Source organism: Pseudophryne corroboree, chromosome 4 (genome assembly GCF_028390025.1).
Source record: "Pseudophryne corroboree isolate aPseCor3 chromosome 4, aPseCor3.hap2, whole genome shotgun sequence".
NCBI lineage: Eukaryota > Metazoa > Chordata > Amphibia > Anura > Myobatrachidae > Pseudophryne > Pseudophryne corroboree.
In genome coordinates this window covers 460923756-460949575 of record NC_086447.1, presented here as the reverse complement: position 1 = coordinate 460949575, position 25820 = coordinate 460923756, and the positions used below count along the sequence as shown (strand labels likewise).

At 47.9% G+C, this 25820-nt stretch overlaps 1 protein-coding gene across 1 annotated transcript in view; it reads left to right on the top strand.

Moving 5' to 3' along the window:
- Positions 1-25820, top strand: part of NDUFAF4 (NADH:ubiquinone oxidoreductase complex assembly factor 4) — a 50435-nt gene that overhangs the window by 7887 nt on the left and 16728 nt on the right. The window contains exon 2 of the mRNA XM_063917016.1: positions 711-808. Coding sequence (XP_063773086.1) covers positions 711-808 — 98 coding nt within the window. The remainder of the gene's footprint in view (positions 1-710; positions 809-25820) is intronic.

The window sequence follows — 25820 nt, the reverse complement described above, 5'->3', positions numbered from 1 at the left end:
ATATCTGAAATCCACTCATTTATATAGGAATTTACATGCAGAAAAAATGACATCAACATAGTGTGATAGCATTTGAAAAATGTACACTATAGTTAGTGGTTTGGAGAAGAGTGAGGAAAATACTAACTGGATAACCGGGACCCTAACTAGATACCTGGGATTCATGAGAGACTTTTGTCTATGACAGGTGGTAGGAGGGCTCCCCACCACCCAGGCAAACCACCCCCACAGCAATCCAACTAAGGTGGTATTCCCAGGCAAACCACCCATCCGCAGCATCCATAAACAATCCCCCCTGCCCAGTGGCCACATCACTACCACTTCTGAAACCGCACTCCTCAGCCACGCATAGATTTTGTTATCATAGAGCTCTATGCAGCTGGAGTTTGGAGACAGCAGACCGCGTAGGCTGGGATGGGCAGGCACAACAGTCAGCGCAGGTCGGGACAGACGCTCAGCACATGCACTCATGTGCATGAATTGTCCGCCGCAATATCCAAATCTCTGCTAGGGCTGAAGAGGCTGTGCTTCCATCCTCCCTGCATAATCTGATAGCCAGACAGCAAAATCTAGGGGGCCATGGTGACGTGCCCTCTGGGATTTGTTGAGCCCTGTAGCATAAGATGTATTACGCCAGGAAATAATGTGTTTACCAATGAAAACTGAAATATTCTGCTTTAATTTCTTTTTATGTTCTCATCATTTGTTAGAGCATCCTGACATCCAGGATAAAATTCACAACAAGGATGAGAAGCTCTTATCACTGCTAAAAGAAGTTTATGTTGATTCGACAGACCCATCGTCTGAGGTAACCTATGGATTACTTTCTCTGTAGTGTCAATTAATAGGGTTCCCCAGCCCTTTATTTGTTTCCTTTCCCAGCACCCTTTTTATACATTTTTACATTGCCAACTGCAGTGTTTTGCTCGTTATGCTTGCTTATCCAATTTTCTCTAACGTCCTAGTGGATGCTGGGGACTCCGTAAGGACCATGGGGAATAGACGGGCTCCGCAGGAGACATGGGCACTTTAAGAAAGAATTTAGATTCTGGTGTGCTCTGGCTCCTCCCTCTATGTCCCTCCTCCAGACCTCAGTTTGAATCTGTGCCCGGACGAGCTGGGTGCTGTTCAGTGAGCTCTCCTGAGCTTGCTGTAAGAAAGTATTTTGTTAGGTTTTTTATTTTCAGGGAGCTCTGCTGGCAACAGACTCCCTGCATCGTGGGACTAAGGGGAGAGAAGCAAACCTACTCTCTGCAGATAGGTCCTGTTTCTTAGGCTACTGGAAACCATTAGCTCCAGAGGGATCGTACACAGGATCTCACCCTCGTCGTCCCCCTCGCAGAGCTGGAAGACAGAAGCCGGGTGAGCATAAGAAGCAAGAAGACTTCGAAATCGGCGGCAGAAGACTCCAGTCTTCACTGAGGTAGCGCACAGCACTGCAGCTGTGCGCGATTGCTCCCACACACACCCACATACTCCGGTCACTGTAAGGGTGCAGGGCGCAGGGGGGGGGGGGCGCCCTGGGCAGCAATTAGGACCTCTTGGCAAAAGTTATGCATATATACAGTTGGGCACTGTATATATGTATGAGCCCCCGCCAAAATATTGTACATTAAAGCGGGACAGAAGCCCGCCGCTGAGGGGGAGGGGCTTCTTCCTCAGCACTCACCAGCGCCATTGTTTCTCCACAGCTCCGCTGAGAGGAAGCTCCCCAGGCTCTCCCCTGCAGATACACGGTAGAAGAGGGTAAAAAGAGAGGGGGGGGGGGGCACATAATTGAGGACAAAAATCATAACAGCGGCTACTGGGTTAACATTAAGTTACTGTGTTATTCCTGGGTTATATAGCGCTGGGGTGTGTGCTGGCATACTCTCTCTCTGTCTCTCGAAAGGGCCTTGTGGGGGAACTGTCTTCAAAAAGAGCATTCCCTGTGTGTGTGTGGTGTGTCGGTACGCTTGTGTCGACATGTTTGACGAGGAAGGCTATGTGGAAACAGAGCGGGAGCAAATGAATGTGGTGTCTCCGCCGACTGCGCCGACACCTGATTGGATAGATATGTGGAAGGTTTTAAATGATAATGTTAATTCCTTGCATAAAAGGTTGGATAAAGCTGAAGCCTTAGGACAGTCAGGGTCTCAGCCCGTGCCTGATCCTATGTCGCAGAGGCCGTCAGGGTCTCAGAAGCGCCCACTATCCCAAATTGTTGACACAGATACCGACATGGATTCTGACTCCAGTGTCGATTACGATGATGCAAAGTTACAGCCTAAATTGGCTAAATCCATCTGTTATATGATTATAGCAATTAAGGATGTGTTGCACATCACAGAGGAAACCCCAGTCCCTGACAAGAGGGTTCATATGTATGGGGGAAAAAGGCAGGTGGTGACCTTTCCCCCTTCACATGAGCTAAATGAGTGATGTGAAAAGGCTTGGGAATCTCCAGATAAAAAACTGCAGATTTTCAAACGGATGCTTATGGCATATCCTTTCCCGCCAACAGACAGGTTACGCTGGGAACCCTCCCCTAGGGTGGACAAAGCTTTAACACGCTTATCCAAGAGGGTAGCCCTGCCGTCACAGGATACGGCCACCCTCAAAGATGCTGCGGATAGAAAGCAAGAGTGTACCCTGAAGTCCATTTATACACATTCAGGTACCTTACTGAGGCCAGCGATCGCGTCGGCCTGGGTGTGTAGTGCTGTAGCAGCATGGACGGACACCCTGTCTGAGGAACTTGATACCTTAGACAAGGATACTATATTAATGACCCTGGGGCATATTAAAGACGCTGTCCTATATATGAGAGATGCTCAAAGAGACATTAGTCTACTGGGTTCTAGAATAAATGCTATGTCGATTTCTGCCAGAAGGGTCCTGTGGACTCTGCAATGGACAGGTGATGCCGACTCAAAAAAGCACATGAGGAATTGTTTGGGGAGGGTCTCTTGGACCTGGTCTCCACAGCTACTGCTGGAAAGTCAAATTTTTTGCCATGTTTCCTCACAACCTAAGAAAGCACCGTATTACCAAATGCAGTCCTTTCGATCACAAAAAGGCAAGAAAGTCCGAGGTGCATCCTTTCTTGCCAGAGGCAGGGGCAGAGGAAGGAAGCTGCACAACGCAGCTAGTTCCCAGGAACAGAAGTCCTCCCCGGCTTCCACTAAATCCACCGCATGACGCTGGGGCTCCACAGGCGGAGCTAGGCCCGGTGGGGGCGCGTCTCCGAAATTTCAGCCACAAGTGGGTTCACTCCCAGTTGGATACCTGGGCAATAGAGATTGTGTCTCAGGGATACAAGCTGGAATTCGAAGAGATGCCCCCTCACCGATACCTCAAATCGGCCCTGCCAGCTTCCCCTTTAGAGAGGGAAATAGTGTTAACTGCAATTCACAAATTGTATCTTCAACAGGTGGTGGTCAAGGTTCCCCTCCTTCAACAAGGAAAGGGTTATTATCCGACCATGTTTGTGGTACCGAAACCGGACGGTTCGGTCAGACCCATATTGAATTTAAAATCCCTGAACATATACCTGAAAGGGTTCAAGTTCAAGATGGAATCGCTCAGAGCGGTCATCGCAAGCCTGGAAGGGGGGGATTTTATAGTGTCTCTGGACATAAAGGATGCATACCTTCATGTCCCCATTTATCCACATCATCAGGCGTACCTCAGATTTGTGGTACAGGATTGTCATTACCAATTTCAGACGTTGCCGTTTGGTCTCTCCACGGCACCGAGAATATTTACCAAGGTAATGGCGGAGATGATGGTACTCCTGCGGAAGCAAGGGGTCACAATTATCCCATACTTGGACGATCTCCTCATAAAAGCGAGGTCAAGAGAGCAGTTGCTGATCAGCGTAGCACGCTCTCTGGAAGTGTTACAACAACACGGCTGGATTCTAAATATTCCAAAATCGCAGTTGATTCCTACGACTCGTCTGCCTTTCCTGGGCATGATTCTGGACACAGACCAGAAGAGGGTTTATCTCCCGATGGAGAAGGCTCGGACACTCATGACACTGGTCAGAAACCTATTAAAACCAAAACAGGCGTCGGTGCATCACTGCACGCGAGTCCTGGGAAAGATGGTGGCATCATACGAGGCCATTCCCTTCGGCAGGTTCCATGCGAGGACCTTTCAATGGGATCTACTGGACAAATGGTCCAGATCACATCTTCAGATGCATCGGCTAATCACCCTATCCCCCAGGGCCAGGGTGTCTCTCCTGTGGTGGCTGCAGAGTGCTCACCTTCTCGAGGGTCGCAGATTCGGCATTCAGGACTTGGGTCCTGGTGACCACGGATGCAAGCCTCCGAGGGTGGGGGGCAGTCACACAGGGAAGAAATTTCTAAGGTCTGTGGTCAAGTCAGGAGACTTGCCTTCACGTCAACATCCTGGGACTAAGGGCCATATACAACGCCCTACGTCAAGCGGAGTCCCTACTTCGCGACCAACCAGTTCTGATTCAGTCAGTCAACATCACCGCAGTGGCTCATGTAAACCGCCACGGCGGCACAAGGAGCAGGGTGGCGATGGTAGAAGCCACCAGAAGTCTTCGCTGGGCGGAGAATCACGTCAGCGCACTGTCAGCAGTGTTCATTCCGGGAGTGGACAACTGGGAAGCAGACTTCCTCAGCAGGCACGACCTCCACCCGGGAGAGTGGGGACTTCATCAAGAAGTCTTCACGCAGGTTGCAAGTCGGTGGGAACTGTCACAGGTGGACATGATGGCATCCCGCCTCAACAAAAAGCTACAGAGGTATTGCGCCAGGTCAAGAGACCCTCATGCGATAGCTGTGGACGCACTGGTGACGCCGTGGGTGTTCCAGTCGGTCTATGTATTTCCTCCTCTTCCTCTCATACTCAAGGTGCTGAGAATCATAAGAAAAAGAGGAGTGAGAACAATACTCATTGTTCCGGATTGGCCAAGAAGGACTTGCTATCCAGATCTGCAAGAAATGTTCACAGAGGACCCATGGCCTCTGCCTCTAAGACAGGACTTGTTGCAACAGGGGCCCTGTCTGTTCCAAGACTTACCGCGCCTGCGTTTGACTGCATGGCGGTTGAACGCCGGATCCTAGCAGAAAAAGGCATTCCGGATGAGGGCATTCCTACGTTGATAAAGGCTAGGAAGAACGTGACGGCTCATCATTATCACCGTATATGGCGAAAATATGTTGCTTGGTGTGAGGCCAGGAATGCCCCTATGGAGGAATCCCAGCTGGGCCGTTTCCTTCACTTCCTACAGTCGGGGGTGACTTTGGGCCTAAAATTGGGTTCCATTAAGGTCCAGATTTCGGCCCTATCCATTTTCTTTCAAAAAGAACTGGCTTCTCTGCCTGAAGTTCAGACGTTTGTAAAGGGAGTGCTGCATATTCAGCCCCCTTTTGTGCCTCCAGTGGCACCTTGGGATCTTAACGTGGTGTTGAGTTTCCTGAAATCACACTGGTTTGAACCACTCAAAACGGTGGAATTGAAATATCTCACATGGAAGGTGGTCATGCTACTAGCCTTGGCTTCGGCTAGGCGTGTGTCAGAATTGGCGGCTTTGTCACATAAAAGCCCTTATCTGGTTTTCCATGCGGATAGAGCAGAATTGCGAACCCGCCCACAATTTCTGCCGAAAGTGGTTTCATCCTTTCATATAAACCAACCTATTGTGGTGCCTGTGGCTACTACTGACTTGGAGGATTCCGAGTTACTTGATGTAGTCAGGGCTTTGAAGGTTTATGTAGCCAGAACGGCTAGGGTCAGGAAAACGGAATCTTTGTTTATCCTGTATGCTTCCAACAAGCTTGGGGCGCCTGCTGCAAAGCAAACTATTGCTCGCTGGATCTGTAACACGATTCAGCAGGCTCATTCTGCGGCTGGATTGCCGCTGCCTAAATCAGTTAAGGCCCATTCCACAAGGAAGGTGGGCTCTTCTTGGGCGGCTGCCCGAGGGGCCTCGGCATTACAGCTTTGCCGAGCTACTTGGTCAGGTTCAAACACCTTTGCAAAGTTCTACAAGTTTGATACCCTGGCTGAGGAGGACCTTGTGTTTGCTCAATCGGTGCTGCAGAGTCATCCGCACTCTCCCGCCCGTTTGGGAGCTTTGGTATAATCCCCATGGTCCTTGCGGAGTCCCCAGCATCCACTAGGACGTTAGAGAATATAAGATTTTACTTACCGGTAAATCTATTTCTCGTAGTCCGTAGTGGATGCCGGGCGCCCGTCCCAAGTGCGGACTTCTGCAATGCTTGTATATAGTTATTGCTTAAATAAGGGTTATGTTATAGTTGCATCAGGGTTGATCTGATGCTCTGTTGTTGTTCATACTGTTAACTGGGTAAGTTTATCACAAGTTATACGGTGTGATTGGTGTGGCTGGTATGAGTCTTGCCCTGGATTTCCAAAATCCTTTCCTTGTACTGTCGGCTCTTCCGGGCACAGTTTCTCTAACTGAGGTCTGGAGGAGGGACATAGAGGGAGGAGCCAGAGCACACCAGAATCTAAATTCTTTCTTAAAGTGCCCATGTCTCCTGCGGAGCCCGTCTATTCCTCATGGTCCTTACGGAGTCCCCAGCATCCACTACGGACTACGAGAAATAGATTTACCGGTAAGTAAAATCTTATTATTCCAGTACTTGTTGTCTGTCATCTCCTAGATGAGCAGTATTTCACAGATCAGCATACTTGCATCTGTCGTTCATTGGTATATTTAAACTCTTAATAGTACACCATCGGCGGGATGTAATGGAGGCCGAAACCGCTGGAGATGCGGGTTTCCGGATGATCTGAGGTTTTTTTTAAAGGGACAATCCCTTACAGGGTATGGTAAGGCATATGAACTCCATAACATCCCGCCGCATATTTTTTCCATTTGTCAGTTTCTGTCATTCCGGATTGTTTAATTTCACATATCTTTAAGAGTATAACTATGATGTATGCCATGAAATCTATTTACAGTGCCTACTGTGTGCTAGTTATAGTGTTCACTCTAGGAATCGGGCAGGCGCCAGACTGCGGGGGGCATATGCGCGCACCTGACCATGCAAAATAGGTGGTGTGGTCATTTAACGTCATTGAAGTGGGCGGTGCGGCCCACAGACATTATTACAGGGGGTGTGGGCAGCCATCTGCGTCACTGTTGCGGGCGTGCGTGCTGGACTTCCCCCAAGCGCTCTTCCACAGCTTGAATGGATGCCGTGTGCGCATGCGCACGGCATCTTTACACGCTGGGAGGGCACGAAGCGGGCGGCTGTTTTAGCAGGGCGCCGCAGAAAGGGCAGGGCGGATTTTGCCCTGCCCTGCTAAAACAGCCTAGCGTGAACACTATAGTTACTATGGTGCGTGTTCATTAGCAAGCGTAATGCCCCCATGTGCCACTACCACAAAATATTTTATTGTACTAGGAAACCATAAAAGCAGTAGCCAGGAAGGAGACCAAATTCACCAGGTCAGACAAGAACTACCAGAATAAGCAAGCTAGTAATACATTACTGTAGGTACTTCAAAGATGGTTGGGTGAAAGGGGGAAGAACTTTGTCAAGGAATGGACATCATTATCATTACATTGGCTTTGAAGCATAAACCTATTACTGCCAAAGCGTGAGAAATTGCTGCTAGCTTGTCATTTTAAAGATACTCTTCATGCTTTGTAAATAGACATTTCTTTAGCATCCATAAGGGATATTGGGGACACATTAGTACGATGGGTTTAGACGGGGTCCAAAGGAGCCAGTGCACTTTAACTTTCTTCCACTGGGTGTGCTGGCTCCTCCCCTCTATGCCCCGACCCACAGGCGGATTAGAAAAAAGTGCCCTCAGGAGAGGATGCACACTCTGCTAGCTCCAGAGTTTTTCTTCATTTTATTTTAAACTTTTGTTTATTTCGGTATGCTGTTTGGGCAACAGCATACCTGCACCAAGGTGCAGAGCAGCTTTCCTGCTGCCGGACCACTGTCCTGAGGGGTTGGTTGTTCAGCGGGGCACTGCGCCTTGGCTGTTGCAACCGCAGCACGCCGCACACGCCTAATACTGCCTGAAGGTGATTGTCGGTGGTGAGTACACACCGGGGACCCCGCTAGGGGGGTCCCCCGGTTCTTGGTGTGGCAGAAGCGCGGGTGAGGCATACGGGTCCCTCCTGGGGGGACCCGCTATAGGCCCTGCATGAGACTGGCTAGTGATGGCTGTACTAAACATTCATGTGAGGCTACAGCATGGTTAGGAGACAGGGCCATTATAAATATATATAGGTAGCTCCAACGCCATTACGGAGGCCGGAGCTACATCAGAGCGGGCTCAGCTGCATTTTGGCGCCTTCCTCTGCATAAGCAGCAGCAGCCTCACACAGCTCCTCCAGACTGTCACACGCTGGATCACTGGTACAGGGGATTGATTAGGGGGAGAGATGCTAATTGTGCACAGATATTATTCCTCTGAGGGAATTACATTGTATAAGCAGTTTTCACTGATATGTAAAAACGCTGACAGCCTCACTGGGGCTCTGCAGCGTTGGGTGGGCTGGTGTCCTCTCTTCCTCTGCATCTCCTCTCACATGCAATAGGGCAGGCTTGCATTGTAATCAGTTTGTGTTGTATGTGTATTGTGTGTTTTCATTATGGTAAAACAAAAGTTATGCAGTGTATGTAATGCTAGATTCTCCCCTCTTTCATCTGGTTCCATATCATGTGAGCAGTGTAGTCAGTCCTCACAAAATGCTGAGCACAATGTGGGGGAGAGTCACGAGCCCACCTGGCTGGGCGCTATAAAAACTATGATGTCTGATATGTCATCTCAGCTCACTGCAAAACAGAGATCTAGCTGCCAGGGATGATATCCCCCATCCCCCCTGTCTAATACAGGTGCGCAAAAACGTTGCTTTACCTGCACTTCTATCATATTCTGATGATGATGATATACAGGATGATGGGGACGGTGTGGATCCCTTAGGTGGGGATTCCACTCCTACACAGGGTATTGAACCCCTCATTTTAGCTATAAGGGATGTGCTAAAGCTCCCCATAGAGGACGCTGCAAGTCAGCAGTCGTTTTTCCTCCCTTAAGACAAACTGACTGTCACATTTCCTGATTCTAAAGAATTAGATTATTTATTTAAGCTAGCCTAGAAGAATCCAGATAAGAAATATCAGGCATCAAAACGGTTTTTGCAAACATTTCCCTTTACCCCTGAGGGTAGAACGTTCTGGGAAGAATCTCCGGCTGTAGACGTCTCAGTCTCTCGCATTTCTAAGAAGATGGTACTCCCGGCTCCGAGCTCCTTTATGGTAAAGGACCCGAGGGATAGGAAAATTGAGGCCACTCTGAAATCTATGTACATTGCTGCAGGTGTATCTCAAAGACCGGTCATTGCAAGTTGCTAAATGACACATGCAATTCACTCCTGGGCTACTCAAATTCAGGATGGTCTCTCTGGTGACATGACCCTAGTTACTACGGTGACTTTCCTAAAACAAATTCAGGACACGGCAAGAGTCCTCTGTGACTCCCTTTAAGAGATTGGCAATATTAATGCTAGAACCACTGCTATAGCTGTGTCAGCATGCAAAGCCATTTGGTTGCGCCAGTGGATTGCAGACGCTGACTCCAAACGCAATGGGGAATCTCTTCCCTTTACAGGTGAATGGCTCTTCGGAGGCAAATTGGACACATGGATCTCCAAAGCTACTGCTGGGATTTCCGCGTTTCTTCTCTCGGGGGCTCCGACTGCTAGACGTACCTACCCGGGACCGTCTACTCGGTCCTTTCGGTCCACCAGATTTCGATTTAGGGCCAGAGGTACACCAAATGCAGCTAGAGGCACCAGGGGTAAACCTAAGAAACCAGCCGTTGCCGGCTCTCAAAAACGTCACCAGTTCAGCTTCCGCAAATACCTCAGCATGACGGTGCCCGCCCACCACGGGAGTATCTCAAGGTGGGAGCCCGGTTACGTCACTACAGCCACATCTGGGAAAGTTCCTGCCAGGACGCCTGGGTAAGGGACCTTATTTCTCAGGGATACAAGCTGGAGTTCGACGGTGCTCCTACCCAACGATTTTTCAAATCAAGCTTACCAGCTTTGGAAAATATGCATGTTACGCTACTACAGGCCATCACCAAGTTGGTCCAGTCCCAAGTCATTGTTCCAGTACCCCTGCAACAGCAAGGACAAGGTTACTACTCCAGTCTGGTCGTTGTTTCAAAACCAGATGGGTCTGTGAGGCCAATTTGGAATCTGAAGTCCTTGAATCCTTACCTAAAGGTTTTCAAATTCAAGATGGAATCCTTGAGAGCAGTGATCGCAGGCCTGGAACGTCAGGAATTCCTAGTGTCCCTGGATATCGAGGACGCCTACCTCCATATCCATATGAGGTTCGCCCTGCTGAACAATCACTACCAGTTACAGGCATTACACCTTGGCTCCGAGGGTGTTCACGAAGGTGATGGCGGAAATTACGTTCCAACTCAGGGTCCAGGGGGTCAACGTGGTCCCTTACCTGGACGATCTCCTGATAAAAGTGAGTTCCAGGGAGCTACTACTGCTCCATATAGATCACACTATACACCTTCTGTCACACCACAGGTGGATCCTCAATTTAGAAAGGTCCCACCTGGAGCCATCTCAGCGGCTCCTGTTTCTGGGATTGCTACTGGATAATATAGCGCAGAAAGTGTTCCTCCCAGAGGACAAAGTGAGAACTCTCCAGGAAATGGTTCACATGGTTCTCTGACCGACTCGAGTTTCCATTCATCTTTGCATAAGATTGTTGGGAAAGATGGTAGCCTCGTTCGAGGCCATCCAGTATGGACCGTTCCATGCCAGACCCTTTCAAGTGGTCCGGTTCCCATCTTCAGATGCACCGGATGATTCAACTATCGCCCTGGGCCAGGATTTCACTTCTGTGGTGGCTGCAGTCTGCCAATCTCCAGGAAGGTCGACGCTTCGGAATTCAGGATTTTATTCTCCTCACGACAGATGAGTCGCTGAGAGGATGGGGGGCTGTCACCCAAGGGGTGCAGTTCCAGGACGGGTGGTCTGCCCAAGAGGCCCCATTTCCGATCAACTTATTGGAACTTAGCGCTATCTACAATTCCCTGATTCCCTCCTCCCTTCTGCTTCGGCATCAAGCAATCCAGGTACAGTCGGGCAACGCCATGGCTGTGGCGTACATCAATCGACAAGGAGGGACAAAAAGCAGGGCCTGCATGCGAGAAGTATCAAGAATACTCCTCTGGGCGGAAAGGAATGCACTAGCACTGTCTGCAATCTTCATTCCGGGAGTGGACAATTGGGAAGCGGACTTCCTGAGTCGCCACAATCTCCACCCAGGGGAGTGGGGCCTACATCCTGAAGTGTTTCAACAGATCATCGACCGGTGGGGTTGCCCCCAGATCGACATGATGGCGTCTCGTCTCAACAAGAAACTTTACTCCTATTGCTCGTGAACCAGAGACCCTCAGGCATGCGCAATGGATGCACTGATGTCGCCTTGGCCTTACCAGCTGGTCTACATATTTCCTCTGATTCCGTTGATCCCAAAGGTGCTCAAGAGGATCTGAATTGGATATGGTCAGCGCACTCGGATGTGAGGATGTGTGTGAAGATTTGAAGGCTGAGAGGAGGGGGGAGGGGGGGAGGAATATTGATTTAGTCAATGACTGTGTGTGAAATGATTAAAGAAATGAGGACTATGTTTGTACTGATTTGAGATCTGATATTTATTTGTGGGTAAATAAGTCTCTATCGGGTGTGACATGCAGACCGCCCTTTGTACAGTATACCCTCCTAAACGGTATATCCTGATCTGGATTGACCCCTGATGGGTGAATGTCAGGTGTTCCTGTTAGGGCACCTTTACCATAGGTGGATATGACCTATGTATTTAGTATGAGTATAATAGTTTATCAGTGTTCGTGTGGTATGAGACTGTTGCGGCGTCCCGCTAGTCTGACCCTTGTATTGCTGATGTCTATGTGCACCACTATGAGGAAAACAGGTTACGGGCTTGGTTCTTTTACTTACCGCCGGGGGTGCTTTCAGCGCGCCTGTGCCGGCTCAGCTTCCGTGCCTGTATCCTCCAGTGCTGTTGTCTACCAGTCCGTGGTGTCTCGAACACCGTGCGGTGCAGCAGCCGCTGCACTCGCCTGCTTAGGGTACTGTTGGTCACTTCCTGGTAGCCGCGTCATGTGATGCGTCACGTGGTGCGGGATCTCTCGGGCAGTCCTCGTTCTCCAGCCGGGGGAGAGAGCTGTAAAGTGTGGTAAATAATTGTGTTGCAGTGTCCAACGCGTTTCAGCAATAATGCCTTTGTCAAGGATTACCTGCCATAAGTCCTTGGATGCTTTTAAACATCCCTGTATGTGTTGATTGGCTGTATGTGAGTTCTACTCCGTCTGTCATTGGTGGAGTCATCTGTCAATGAGTTGATTTGTCAATCTGTGTCTATGTGTCTGTAATTGGCTGTCATGGGAATGCAGACTCCTTAGTCATTGGAGGAGTAATCTGTCAATCAAGCAGTTGTCCGTGGATATGTGTCTGTATGTCTGTGATTGTTAACCATTTGTTGTGAATGGTATTAATGATTTAATGGTGAGTGCAGTGTATCGTGAGGGGTTAAATTAGGGATTGCAATTGTTGAGATGATGGGGTTTATCAATAAAAGGAAACTGATGTAAAGCAGTATTGTAAACCAAAAAAAGAAAGTCATGTGGAGTAATTGTTTTTTGGAAAATAGATAGATAGTATGAATGGAGGATGAATAATAAGATCAGATTGAAGAGAGAGATGGGAGGGAGAGTGGTGGATATATGTGGAGTATGTTTATATTTATTTTTATTTTCTTTATCACATTTATGTGTTTCTTGCGATATCTGTAGTAGGATGCAGTAGATGAAAGATTGTGACGAGGTGTATTTTACCATGATGATATGCATGGAACTCAAGAGGATCTGGCATCAAGGAGTATAAGCAATTCTGCTTGCCCTGTAGAACGTGGTACGCAGATCTTCTGGACATGTCCGTTGAATATCCTTGGCCTCTACCACTCAGAAGAGATTTTCTTCAGCAAGGACAGTTCATCTACCCGGACTTACGGCGGCTTCGTTTGACGGCATGGAAGTTGAGCAGAACATCCTAGCTCACAAGGGACTTTCCAAAAATGTCATTGCCACTATGGTGCAAGCCAGAAAACCTGTAACGTCAAAACACTATCATAATATCTGGTGGCGATGTGTCTCCTGGTGCGAGGAACGCACATATCCTTCTGCCGATTTTCACTTTGGAAGATTTCTTTGTTTCCAGCAGGCTGGAGTGGATCAAGGCTTATGTCTGGGATCCATTAAGGTTCAAATTTCAGCTCTTTCAATCTTCCAAAAGAAGTTGGCTATACTGCCTGAAGTTCAGACCTTCTTGCAAGGGGTGCTTCACATCCAGCCTTCGTTTGTGCCGCCTACGGCTCCTTGGATTTGGATGTGGTATTACGATTTCTACAGTCCTCCTGGTTTGAACCTCTGATGACGATAGAAGACAAGTACCTCACGTGGAAGATTGTGATGTTACTGGCCCTGGCTTCTGCTGGACGTGTCTCAGAATTGGGGGCCTTATCGTATAAAAGTCCGTATTTGGTCTTTTACGAGGACAGAGCGGAGCTCTGGACTAGACAGCAGTTCCTGCCAAAGGTTGTTTCCGCATTTCATCTGAATCAATCTATTGTAGTTCCGTCCTATTCTGACTCTGCTGCTCCACCGGAGGCATTGGATGCTGTGCGTGCCTTGAAGATCTATGTCAAGCGTACAGTTCTGATCAGAAAGACTGATTCCTTGTTCGTGCTCTATGATGCGCAGAAGGGTTGCCCTGCTTCAAAGCAGTCCATTGCTCGTTGGATTCGACTTACTATCCAACAGGCCTATGTGTCCGCAGCCTTACCTGTTCCTAAGTCTCTAAAGGCCCACTCTACTAGATCGGTGGGCTCTTCCTGGGTGGCTGCCCATGGAGTCTCGGCCTTGCAACTATGCAGAGTCGCTACCTGGTCGGGGAAGAACACCTTTGTGAAGTTCTACAAGTTTGATGCCCTGGCCAAAGAGGATACCCAGTTTGGGCAGGCGGTGCTGCAGATTTCTCTGCATGTTCCTGCCCATTCTGGAAGCTTTGGGACATCCCCATCGTACTAATGTATCCCCAATATCCCTTATGGATGCTAATGAAAATAGAATTTTAATACCTACCGGTAAATCCTTTTCTCGTAGTCCATAAGGGATATTGGGCGCCCGCCTCTGTGTGGTGACTTCAGGTTCTCTGTTAGGTGTTACCTGTTCAGCCATTGCTGTTTTCTGTTGCCAGCTGTTGCTGGCCCGCTTATGTTATGGTGTGCTGGTGTATAAATCTCACCACACTTCTCTTTTTATGTTCCTTCTCTCAAGTATGTCATTTCTCCTTCGGGCACTGTTTTACCTATAACTGCCTGTGGGAGGCGGCATAGAGGGGAGGAGCCAGCACACCCATTGGAGGAAATTTAAAGTGCACTGGCTCCTTTGGACACCCCGTCTATACCCATCGTACTAACATGTCCCCAATATCCCTTATGGACTACGAGAAAAGGATTTACCGGTAGGTATTTAAAATCCTATTTTTACAGGGAGATTTATTAAAACTTCTAAATATCAGTGGAGATGTTGCTCATGGCAACCAAATGGATTCTAGCTATTTTATAGAATGTTGTGATAAATGATAGCTTGAGTCTGGTTGTTATGGACAATATTTTAACTTGTCCTCTTTCGAAGGTTTGATAAATCTCTCCCATGACCGTTTTTCTTAAGCATTGGAAAGCAAGGTATTGAAATGTAAGAAAGAAAATTAGAAATATTTGCTGAGACCAATTCTAGTGCAACTGTGTGGCATTGACTATAGGAATACCATACCTACTTCAGAATGACTGCCAGGGAAGGGCCTGAGTCTAGTAGGTACAGCATTCATTGTTCTCCCCAGGGAGACTTTTATGGGTGCTCCATCTGTTTTTTTTTTTTTTCATGATACCTGGCACTATCCTGCTTCAAAGGTCTGACGGCAAAGTTGTGCTGCCAGGGCCGGCTCTACCATTAGGCAGCTTTAGGCGGCTGCCTAGGGGCGCCAGCCACTGAAGGGCACCACTGTATTCATCCAGCAAAAAACTTAAGGATGACTCTGTATGTGGTTCAGTAATGAACTTACAGATAGGCAGATGGAACACAATACGGAGAATACAAATATATGATACCGGAATCCTGACAGCTGACATCCTGAATTTTAGCATGCCGTGGAGGGTTACAGTTAGGCTGCATTGAGGTAAGGTTAGGGTTAAGGGTAAGGTTAATTTAATTTTAAGATGTTGATATTGTAGTAGTCAGCATGCTGATTGTAGTAGTCAGCATGCTGCTGTCTGTATTCTGACCAGCGGCATCCCATATCCAACCCCAATTAAATATCCCCAGCAGACCCCATATACAGTATTATACGGTATATAAAGAATAGACGGCACTATAGCGCTTTTTAAGTGAAAGTAGGTTGTGCACAAAATCACAACTGTTTTTTTTACTTTTATATATATATATATATATATATATATATATATATATATATATATATATATATGTAAAGATATACTTTATCACTTTATAAGTCCTTGAGTGTTGTCCCTTTTCTCTGTATATGTTTAATGATGCAATTCACCCCAGCCCACCTGCATCTACCCTTCGGTAGGTGGTGATCGTGGTGGTGGGGTTTGCAGGTTAGGGGGGTGCTGGGCTGAAGATTTGCCTAGGATGCAGAGAGACCTTGCACCGGCCCTGTGTGCTGCACTTACGTTATTGTGACAGGCACAGAAACCGAAATCTCTCCACCATCTTTAAGATTTAGGGTGCAGTTTTGATAGCAGGAACATTGCAGAAAAGGTAAAAGAAGAGTGCAGACGTGCACGGTGTCTCAGCATGCATTGTTGAACACAATTTTGTATTTATGTACAGACACCAAATGAGCAGTATTTGTGGGAGTCTGAATTATTTAAAAAATAAAAATAAAAAAATGAATCTTTTGCTCAGATCAATTTAAGGATTTCAGCATTTTTCATTATTGTAATGTATTGCACTGCCCCCACCTGGTTGCTTCCTAATGCCACCTGGCTGGCAGAATTTTCTGGGGAGAACACTTGCATTGTATCATATACTGTAGGAAACCTTTTTTTTCCCAAAAATGAAACTTTGAGACATGCCCTTAAAGTTATTGATAGAAATGCAAGTAGCACCAACAAAAGAGTGCATGCTAGTGAGATGCCTTTCTGCAGCTGGAACATTAGATTCACTGCTGTCCAGGGTTTGGTTTAGAGACACTTGGGAAAATTAGGAGCCATTATACTTTGTCTTAAGCGTCACAGAGAGGCACATTTGTAATGATAACACACGGGTTAAGGCTCTGCAAAACATCATATAATTATGGAATATGTAATAAGTTTAATGTCCATAACATTGTGGGACATATAATTTCTGTTTAACTATGGATCGCAAGTAACTGTAATACAGGTTGAGTATCCCTTATCCAAAATGCTTGGGACCAGAGGTATTTTGGATATGGGATTTTTCCGTATTTTGGAATAATTGCATACCATAATGAGATGTGATGTTACCTATATCTAAGCACAGAATGCATTTATGATTCATATACACCTTATACACACAGCCTGAAGGTGATTTTAGCCAATATTTTTTATAACTTTGTGCATTAAACAAAGTGTGTGTACATTCACACAATTCATTTATGTTTCATATACACCTAATACACACAGCCTGAAGGTCATTTAATACAATATGTATAATAACTTTGTGTATTAAACAAAGTTTGTGTACATTGAGCCATCAAAAAACAAAGGTTTCACTATCTCACTCAAAAGTCCGTTTTTCGGAAATATTTGGATATGGGATACTCAACCTGTAATATAAAAAAGGTATGTAGGGATATTCTAGGTATTTTGGTGATAAATCACTTGTATATCTGCACATTTCTCTAACGTCCTAGTGGATGCTGGGGACTCCGAAAGGACCATGGGGAATAGCGGCTCCGCAGGAGACTGGGCACAAAGTAAAAGCTTTAGGACTAGCTGGTGTGCACTGGCTCCTCCCCCTATGACCCTCCTCCAAGCCTCAGTTAAGATTTTGTGCCCGAACGAGAAGGGTGCAATCTAGGTGGCTCTCCTGAGCTGCTTAGAGTAAAAGTTTAAATAGGTTTTCTCTAACGTCCTAGTGGATGCTGGGGACTCCGTCAGGACCATGGGGAATAGCGGGCTCCGCAGGAGACAGGGCACATCTAAAAAGCTTTTTAGGTCACATGGTGTGTACTGGCTCCTCCCCCTATGACCCTCCTCCAAGCCTCAGTTAGGTTTTTGTGCCCGTCCGAGAAGGGTGCAAACTGGATGGCTCTCTTAAGGAGCTGTTTAGTAAAGTTTTTTTTTAGGTTTCTAATCAGTGATTCCTGCTGGCGACAGGATCACTGCAACGAGGGACTTAGGGGAGAGACTTGCAACTCACCTGCGTGCAGGAGGATTGAAGTTTTAGGCTACTGGACACTGAGCTCCAGAGGGAGTCGGAACACAGGTCAGCCTGGGGTTCGTCCCGGAGCCGCGCCGCCGATCCCCCTTACAGACGCTGAAGAAAGACGGCGGAACGGAGGTCCGGAAACAGGCGGCAGAAGACTTCACAGTCTTCAGAGAGGTAGCGCACAGCACTGCAGCTGTGCGCCATTGTTGCTACACGGCTCACTGACACGGTCACGGAGGGTGCAGGGCGCTGCTGGGGGCGCCCTGGGCAGCAATATAAATACCTATTTGGCAAATAAATACATCACATATAGCCATTAAGGCTATATGTATGTATTTAACCCAGGCCAGTTTTCCTAATAACCGGGAGAAAAGCCCGCCGTGAAAGGGGCGGAGCTTATTCTCCTCAGCACTCAGCGCCATTTTCCTGACCAGCTCCGCTGGTGAGGAAGGCTCCCACTCTCCCCTGCACTACAGAAACAGGGTTAAAGAGAAGGGGGGCATAAATTGGCGATATAATTATATATTAAGAGCCCATATATAGAAACAACACCTTCTAGGGTTGTTATATACATTATGGCGCTTTTGGTGTGTGCTGGCAAACTCTCCCTCTGTCTCCCCAAAGGGCTAGTGGGTCCTGTCCTCTATCAGAGCATTCCCTGTATGTGTGTGCTGTAGGTCGGTACGTGTGTGTCGACATGTATGAGGAAAATGTTGGTGAGGAGACGGAGAAAATTGCCTGTAATGGTGATGTCACTCTCTAGGGAGTCGACACCAGAATGGATGGCTTACTTATGGAATTACGTGATAATGTCAACACGCTGCAAGCCGGTTGACGACATGAGACAGCCGGCGGACAAATTAGTATCGGTCCAGGCGTCTCAGACACCGTCAGGGGCTTGTAAAAACGCCCATTTACCTCAGTCGGTCGACAGACACTGACACGGACACTGACCCCAGTGTCGACGGTGAAGAAACAAACGTATTTTTCCTTTAGGGCCACAAGTTACATGTTAAGGGCAATGAAGGAGGTGTTACGTATTTCTGATACCACAAGTACCACAAATAAGGGTATTTTGTAGGGTGGGAATAAACTACTTGTAGTTTTGCCTGAATCAGATAAATTAAATGAAGTGTGTGATGATACGTGGGGTTCCTCCGACAGAAAGTTATGGGCGGTATACCCTTTTTCCCGCCAGTAGTAAGGGCGAGTTGGAAAACACACCTTAGGGTGGACAAGGCGCTCACACGCATATAAAAAACATGGCGTTACCGTTTCCAGATACGGCCGCCCTCAAGGAGCCAGCTGATAGGAAGCTGAAAAATATCATAACAGTATATACACACATACTGGTGTTATACTACGACCAGCAATCGCCTCAGCCTGGATGTGCAGCGCTGAGGGGGCTTGGTCGGATTTCCTGACTGAAAATTTTGATACCCTTGACAGGGACAGGATTTTATTGTCTATAGAGCATTTTAGGGATGCATTTCTATATATGTGTGATGCGCAGAGGCATATTTGCATTCTGGCATCAAAGAGTAAATGTGATGTACATATCTGCCAGACGAAGACACGACAGTGGTCAGGTGAGGCAGATTCCAGACGGCATATGGAAGTATTGCCGTATAAAGGGGCGGTCCATTGGACCTGGTGGCCATGGCAACAGCTGAAAAATCCACCTTTTGTTACCCCGAGTCACATATTGGCAGAAAAGGACACAGTCTTTTCAGTCTCAGTCCTTTCGTCCCCATACGGGCAGGCGGGCGAGGGCCAGTCATATCTGCCCAGGGGGAGAGGAAAGGGAAGAAGACTGCAGCAAGCAGCTCATTCCCAGGAACAGAAGCTCCTCACGGCTTCTGCCAAGTCCGCAGCATAACGCTGGGGCCGTACAAGCGGACTCAGGTGCGGTAGGGGGTCATCTCAAGAGTTTCAGCAACACTCGCAAGGGAACTCCGGGATCCTACATGTAATATCCCAGGTGTACATTGGAAATTCGAGACGTCTCCCCCTCACACAATTCACAGGCTGTATTCCCAGCAGGTGATAATCAAAGTACCCTTCTTACAACAAGGAAGGGGGTAGTATTCCACACTATATTGTGGTACTGAAGCCAACCGGCTCGGTGAGATCTGAAATATTTGAACACTTACATACAAGCGTTCAAATCAAGATGGAGTCACTCGGAGCAGTGATAGCGAACCAGGAAGAAGGGGACGATATGATGTCACTGGATATCAGGGACGTTTACCTACAGGTCCAAATTTGCCCTTCTCACCAAGGGTACTTCAGGTTCCTGGTACAGAACTGTCACTATCAGTTCAGACGCTGCCGTTTGGATGGTCCACGGCGCCCCGGGTCTTTACCAAGGTAATGGCCGGAATGATGATTTTTCTTAAAAAAAACAAAAAAAAAACAAAAAAAAAAACATGGACGCTTTCCTGATAAGGGCAAGGTCCAGAGAACAGTTGGAGGTCGGAGTAGCACTATCTTAAGTAGTTCTACGACAGCACGAGTGGATTCTAAATATTCCAAAATCGCAGCTTTTTCCGACGACACGTCTACTGTTCCTAGGGAAGATTCTGGACACAGTCCAGAAAAACGTGTTTCTCCCAGTGGAGAAAACCAGGGAGTTATCCGAGCTAATCGGGATCCTCCTAAAACCAGGAAAAGTGTCAGTGCATCATTGCACAAGAGTCCTGGTAAAAATGGTGGCTTATTACGAAGCAATTCCATTCGGCAGATTTCCCGCAAGAACTCTTCAGTGGGATCTGCTGGACAAATGGTCCGGATCGCATCCTCAGATGCATCAGCGGATAACCCTATATCCAAGGAAAAGGGTGTCTCTCCTGTGGTGATTACAGAGTGCTCATCTTCTAGAGGACCGCAGATTCGGCATTCAGGATTGGATGCCGGTGACCACGGAGGCCAGCCTGAGAGGCTGGGGAACAGTCACACAGGGAAAAAATTTCCAGGGAAGTGTGATTAAGTCTGGAGAATTCTCTCCGCATAAATAAGCTTAGAGCAAATTTATAATGCTCTAAACTTAGCTAGACCTCTGCTTCAAGGTCAGCCGGTATTGATCCAGTGGGATAACATCACGGCAGTCGCCCACGTAAACAGAAGGGCGGCACAAGAAGCAGGAGGGCAGTGAAAACTGCAAGGATTTTTCGCTAGGCGGAAAATCATGTGATAGCACTGTCAGCAGTGTTCTTTCCGGGAGTGGACGACTGGGAAGCAGACTTCCTCAGCAGGCATGACCTCCACCCGGGAGAGTGGAAACTTCATAGGGAAGTTTTTCAACATGATTGTGGACCGTTGGCAAAGACCAAAGGTGGACATGATGGCGTCCCGCCCGAACAAAAACGGGACAGGTATTCCGCCAGGTCATGAGACCTTCAGGCGATAGCTGTGGATGTTCTGGTAACACCGTGGGTGTACCAGTCTGTGTATGTGTTCCCTCCTCTGTTTCTCATAACCAGGGTATTGAGAATTATAAGACATAGAGGAGTATGAACTATACTAGTGGCTCCGGATTGGCCAAGAGGGACTTGGTACCCGGAACTTCAAGAAATGCTCACAGAGGACTAAGGGCCTGGGGAGCTAAGAAGGGACTTGATTCAGCAAGTACCATGTCTATTCCAAGACTTACCGCGGCTGCGTTTGACGGCATGGCGGTTGAATGCCGGATCCTGAGGGGAAAAGGCATTCCATAAGAGGTCATACCTACCCTGGTCAAAGCCAGGAAGGAGGTGACCGCACAACGTCATCACCACATGTGGTGAAAATATGTTGCGTGGGTGAGGCCAGGAAGGCTCCACGACGGAAATTCAACTAGGTCGATTTCTACACTTCCTGAAAACAGGAGTGTTTTGGACCTCAAATTGGGGTTTCATTAACATTTAAATTTCGGCCCTGTAGATTTTCTTCCAGAAAGAATTGACTTCAGTTCCTGAAGTCCAGATTGTAAAGGATGTATTGCATATACAGCTTTTTTGTGCCCCTAGGGGCACCGTGAGATCTCAACATAGTGTTGGGATTTCTTAAAATCATATTGGTTTGAACCGCTCAAATCTGTGGATTTGAAATATCTCACATGGAAAGTGACCATGCTGTTGACAAATATCTCACATGGGAAGTGACCATGTTGTTAGCCCTGGCCTCGGCCAGGCGATTGTCAGAATGGGCGGCTTTGTCTTACAAAAGCCCATATTAAAATTTTCCATTTGAACAGGACAGAACTGGGACTCGTCTCCAGTTTCTTCATGAAGGGGTGTCAGCGTTTTCACCTGAAACAACCTCTTGTGGTGCCTGCGGCTACTAGGGACTTGGAGGACTCCAAGTTACTAGACGTGGTCAGGGCCCTAAAAATATATATATATATATATATATATATAGTTAGGACGGCTGGAGTCAGAAAGTCTGACTTGCTGTTTATACTGTATACACCCAACAAGCTGGGTGCTCATGCTTCTAAGCAGTCTATTGCACGCTGGATTTGTAGTACAATTCAGCTTGCACATTCTGTGACAGGCCTGCCACAGACGAAATATGTAGATGCCCATTCCACAAGGAAGGTGGGCTCATCCTGGGCGGCTGCCCGAGGAGTCTCGGCATTACAACTTTGCCGAGCAGCTACGTGGTCAGGGGAGAACACGTTTGTAAAATTTTACAAATTTTGATACTCTGGCTAAGGAGGACCTGGAGTTCTCTCATTCGGTGCTGCAGAGTCATCCGCACTCTCCCGCCCGTTTGGGAGCTTTGGTATAATCCCCATGGTCCTGACGGAGTCCCCAGCATCCACTAGGACGTTAGAGAAAATAAGAATTTACTTACCGATAATTCTATTTCTCGTAGTCCGTAGTGGATGCTGGGCGCCCATCCCAAGTGCGGATTGTCTGCAATGCTTGTACATAGTTATTGTTACAAAAATCGGGTTATTACTATTGTTGTGAGCCATCTTTTCGGAGGCTACTTCATTTTGTTATCATACTGTTAACTGGGTTCAGATCACAAGTTGTACGGTGTGATTGGTGTGGCTGGTATGAGTCTTACCCGGGATTCAACATCCTTCCTTATTGTGTACGCTCGTCCGGGCACAGTACCTAACTGAGGCTTGGAGGAGGGTCATAGGGGGAGGAGCCAGTACACACCATGTGACCTAAAAAGCTTTTTAGATGTGCCCTGTCTCCTGCGGAGCCCGCTATTCCCCATGGTCCTGACGGAGTCCCCAGCATCCACTACGGACTACGAGAAATAGAATTATCGGTAAGTAAATTCTTATTTTTTTATTTTCAGTGAGACCTGCTGGCAACAGGCTCACTGCATCGAGGGACTAAGGGGAGAAGAAGCGAACTCACCTGCGTGCAGAGTGGATTGGGCTTCTTAGGCTACTGGACATTAGCTCCAGAGGGACGATCACAGGCCCAGCCATGGATGGGTCCCGGAGCCGTGCCGCCGGCCCCCTTACAGAGCCAGAAGAGTGAAGAGGTCCGGAAAATCGGCGGCAGAAGACGTCCTGTCTTCAATAAGGTAGCGCACAGCACCGCAGCTGTGCGCCATTGCTCTCAGCACACTTCACACTCCGGTCACTGAGGGTGCAGGGCGCTGGGGGGGGGGCGCCCTGGGACGCAATGAAAATACCTTAAATGGCTAAAAATACATCACATGTAGCTCCTGGGCTATATGGATGTATTTAACCCCTGCCAGTTTTCCACAAAAAAGCGGGAGAAAGGCTGCCGAAAAAGGGGCGGAGCCTATCTCCTCAGCACACAAGCGCCATTTTTTCCTCACAGCTCCGTTGGAGGAAGGCTCCCTGACTCTCCCCTGCAGTCCTGCACAACAGAAACAGGGTAAAACAAGAGAGGGGGGGCACTAAATTGGCATATTAATATATACAGCAGCTATATTAGGGAAAAACACTTATATAAGGTTATCCCTGTATATATATAGCGCTCTGATGTGTGCTGGCAAACTCTCCCTCTGTCTCCCCAAAGGGCTAGTGGGGTCCTGTCCTCTATCAGAGCATTCCCTGTGTGTGTGCTGTGTGTCGGTACGCTGTGTCGACATGTATGAGGAGGAAAATGGTGTGGAGGCGGAGCAATTGCCTGTGTTAGTGATGTCACCCCCTAGGGAGTCGACACCTGACTGGATGGTCTTATGGAAAGAATTACGTGATAGTGTCGGCACTTTACAAAAGACTGACGACATGAGACAGCCGGCAAATCAGTTGATACCTGTACAGGCGTCTCAAACACCGTCAGGGGCTATAAAACGCCCGTTACCTCAGGTCGATACAGACACTGACACGGACACTGACTCCAGTGTCGACGGTGAGGAAACAAACGTATTTTCCAGTAGGGCCACACGTTACATGATCACGGCAATGAAGGAGGTTTTGAACATTTCTGATACTACAAGTACCACAAAAAAGGGTATTATGTGGGGTGTGAAAAAACTACCCGTAGTTTTCCCTGAATCAGATGAATTAAATGAGGTGTGTGATGAAGCGTGGGTTTCCCCCGATAAAAAACTGCTAATTTCTAAAAAATTATTGGCATTATACCCTTTCCCACCAGAGGTTAGGACGCGTTGGGAAACACCCCCTAGCGTAGATAAGGCGCTCACACGCTTATCAAAACAAGTGGCGTTACCGTCCCCTGATACGGCCGCCCTCAAGGAACCAGCTGATAGGAAGCTGGAAAATATCCTTAAAAGTATATACACACATACTGGTATTATACTGCGACCAGCAATCGCCTCAGCCTGGATGTGCAGTGCTGGGGTGGCTTGGTCGGATTCCCTGACTGAAAATATTGATACCCTGGACAGGGACAATATATTATTGACTATAGAGCATTTAAAGGATGCATTTCTATATATGCGAGATGCACAGAGGGATATTTGCACTCTGGCATCAAGAGTAAGTGCGATGTCCATTTCTGCCAGAAGAGGATTATGGACGCGACAGTGGTCAGGGGATGCGGATTCCAAACGGCATATGGAAGTATTGCCGTATAAAGGGGAGGAGTTATTTGGGGTCGGTCTATCGGACCTGGTGGCCACGGCAACGGCTGGAAAATCCACCTTTTTACCCCAAGTCACCTCGCAGCAGAAAAAGATACCGTCTTTTCAGGCTCAGTCCTTTCGTCCCCATAAGGGCAAGCGGGCAAAAGGCCACTCATATCTGCCCCGGGGCAGAGGAAGGGGAAAAAGACTGCAGCAAACAGCCTCTTCCCACGAACAGAAGCCCTCCCCCGCTTCTGCCAAGTCCTCAGCATGACGCTGGGGCCTTACAAGCGGACTCAGGCACGGTGGGGGCCCGTCTCAAGAATTTCAGCGCGCAGTGGGCACACTCGCAAGTGGACCCCTGGATCCTGCAGGTAGTATCTCAGGGGTACAAATTGGAATTCGAGACGTCTCCCCCTCGCCGGTTCCTGAAGTCTGCTTTACCAACGTCTCCCCCCGACAGGGAGGCGGTATTGGAAGCCATTCACAAGCTGTATTCCCAGCAGGTGATAATCAAGGTACCCCTCCTACAACAGGGAAAGGGGTATTATTCCACGCTGTTTGTGGTACCGAAGCCGGACGGCTCGGTGAGACCCATTTTAAATCTGAAATCCTTGAACACTTACATAAAAAGGTTCAAGTTCAAGATGGAGTCACTCAGAGCAGTGATAGCGAACCTGGAAGAAGGGGACTATATGGTGTCTCTGGACATCAAGGATGCTTACCTCCATGTCCCAATTTGCCCTTCTCACCAAGGGTACCTCAGGTTTGTGGTACAGAACTGTCACTATCCGTTTCAGACGCTGCCGTTTGGATTGTCCACGGCACCCCGGGTCTTTACCAAGGTAATGGCCGAAATGATGATTCTTCTTCGAAGAAAAGGCGTCTTAATTATCCCTTACTTGGACGATCTCCTGATAAGGGCAAGGTCCAGAGAACAGTGGGTGGTCGGAGTAGCACTATCTCAAATAGTACTACGACAGCACGGATGGATTCTAAATATTCCAAAATCACAGCTGATTCCGACGACACGTCTGCTGTTCCTAGGGATGATTCTGGACACAGTACAGAAAAAGGTGTTTCTCCCGGAGGAGAAAGCCAAGGAGTTATCCGACCTAGTCAGGAACCTCCTAAGACCAGGCCAAGTGTCAGTACATCAATGCACAAGGGTCCTGGGAAAGATGGTGGCTTCTTACGAAGCGATTCCATTCGGCAGATTCCACGCAAGAACTTTTCAGTGGGATCTGCTGGAAAAATGGTCCGGATCG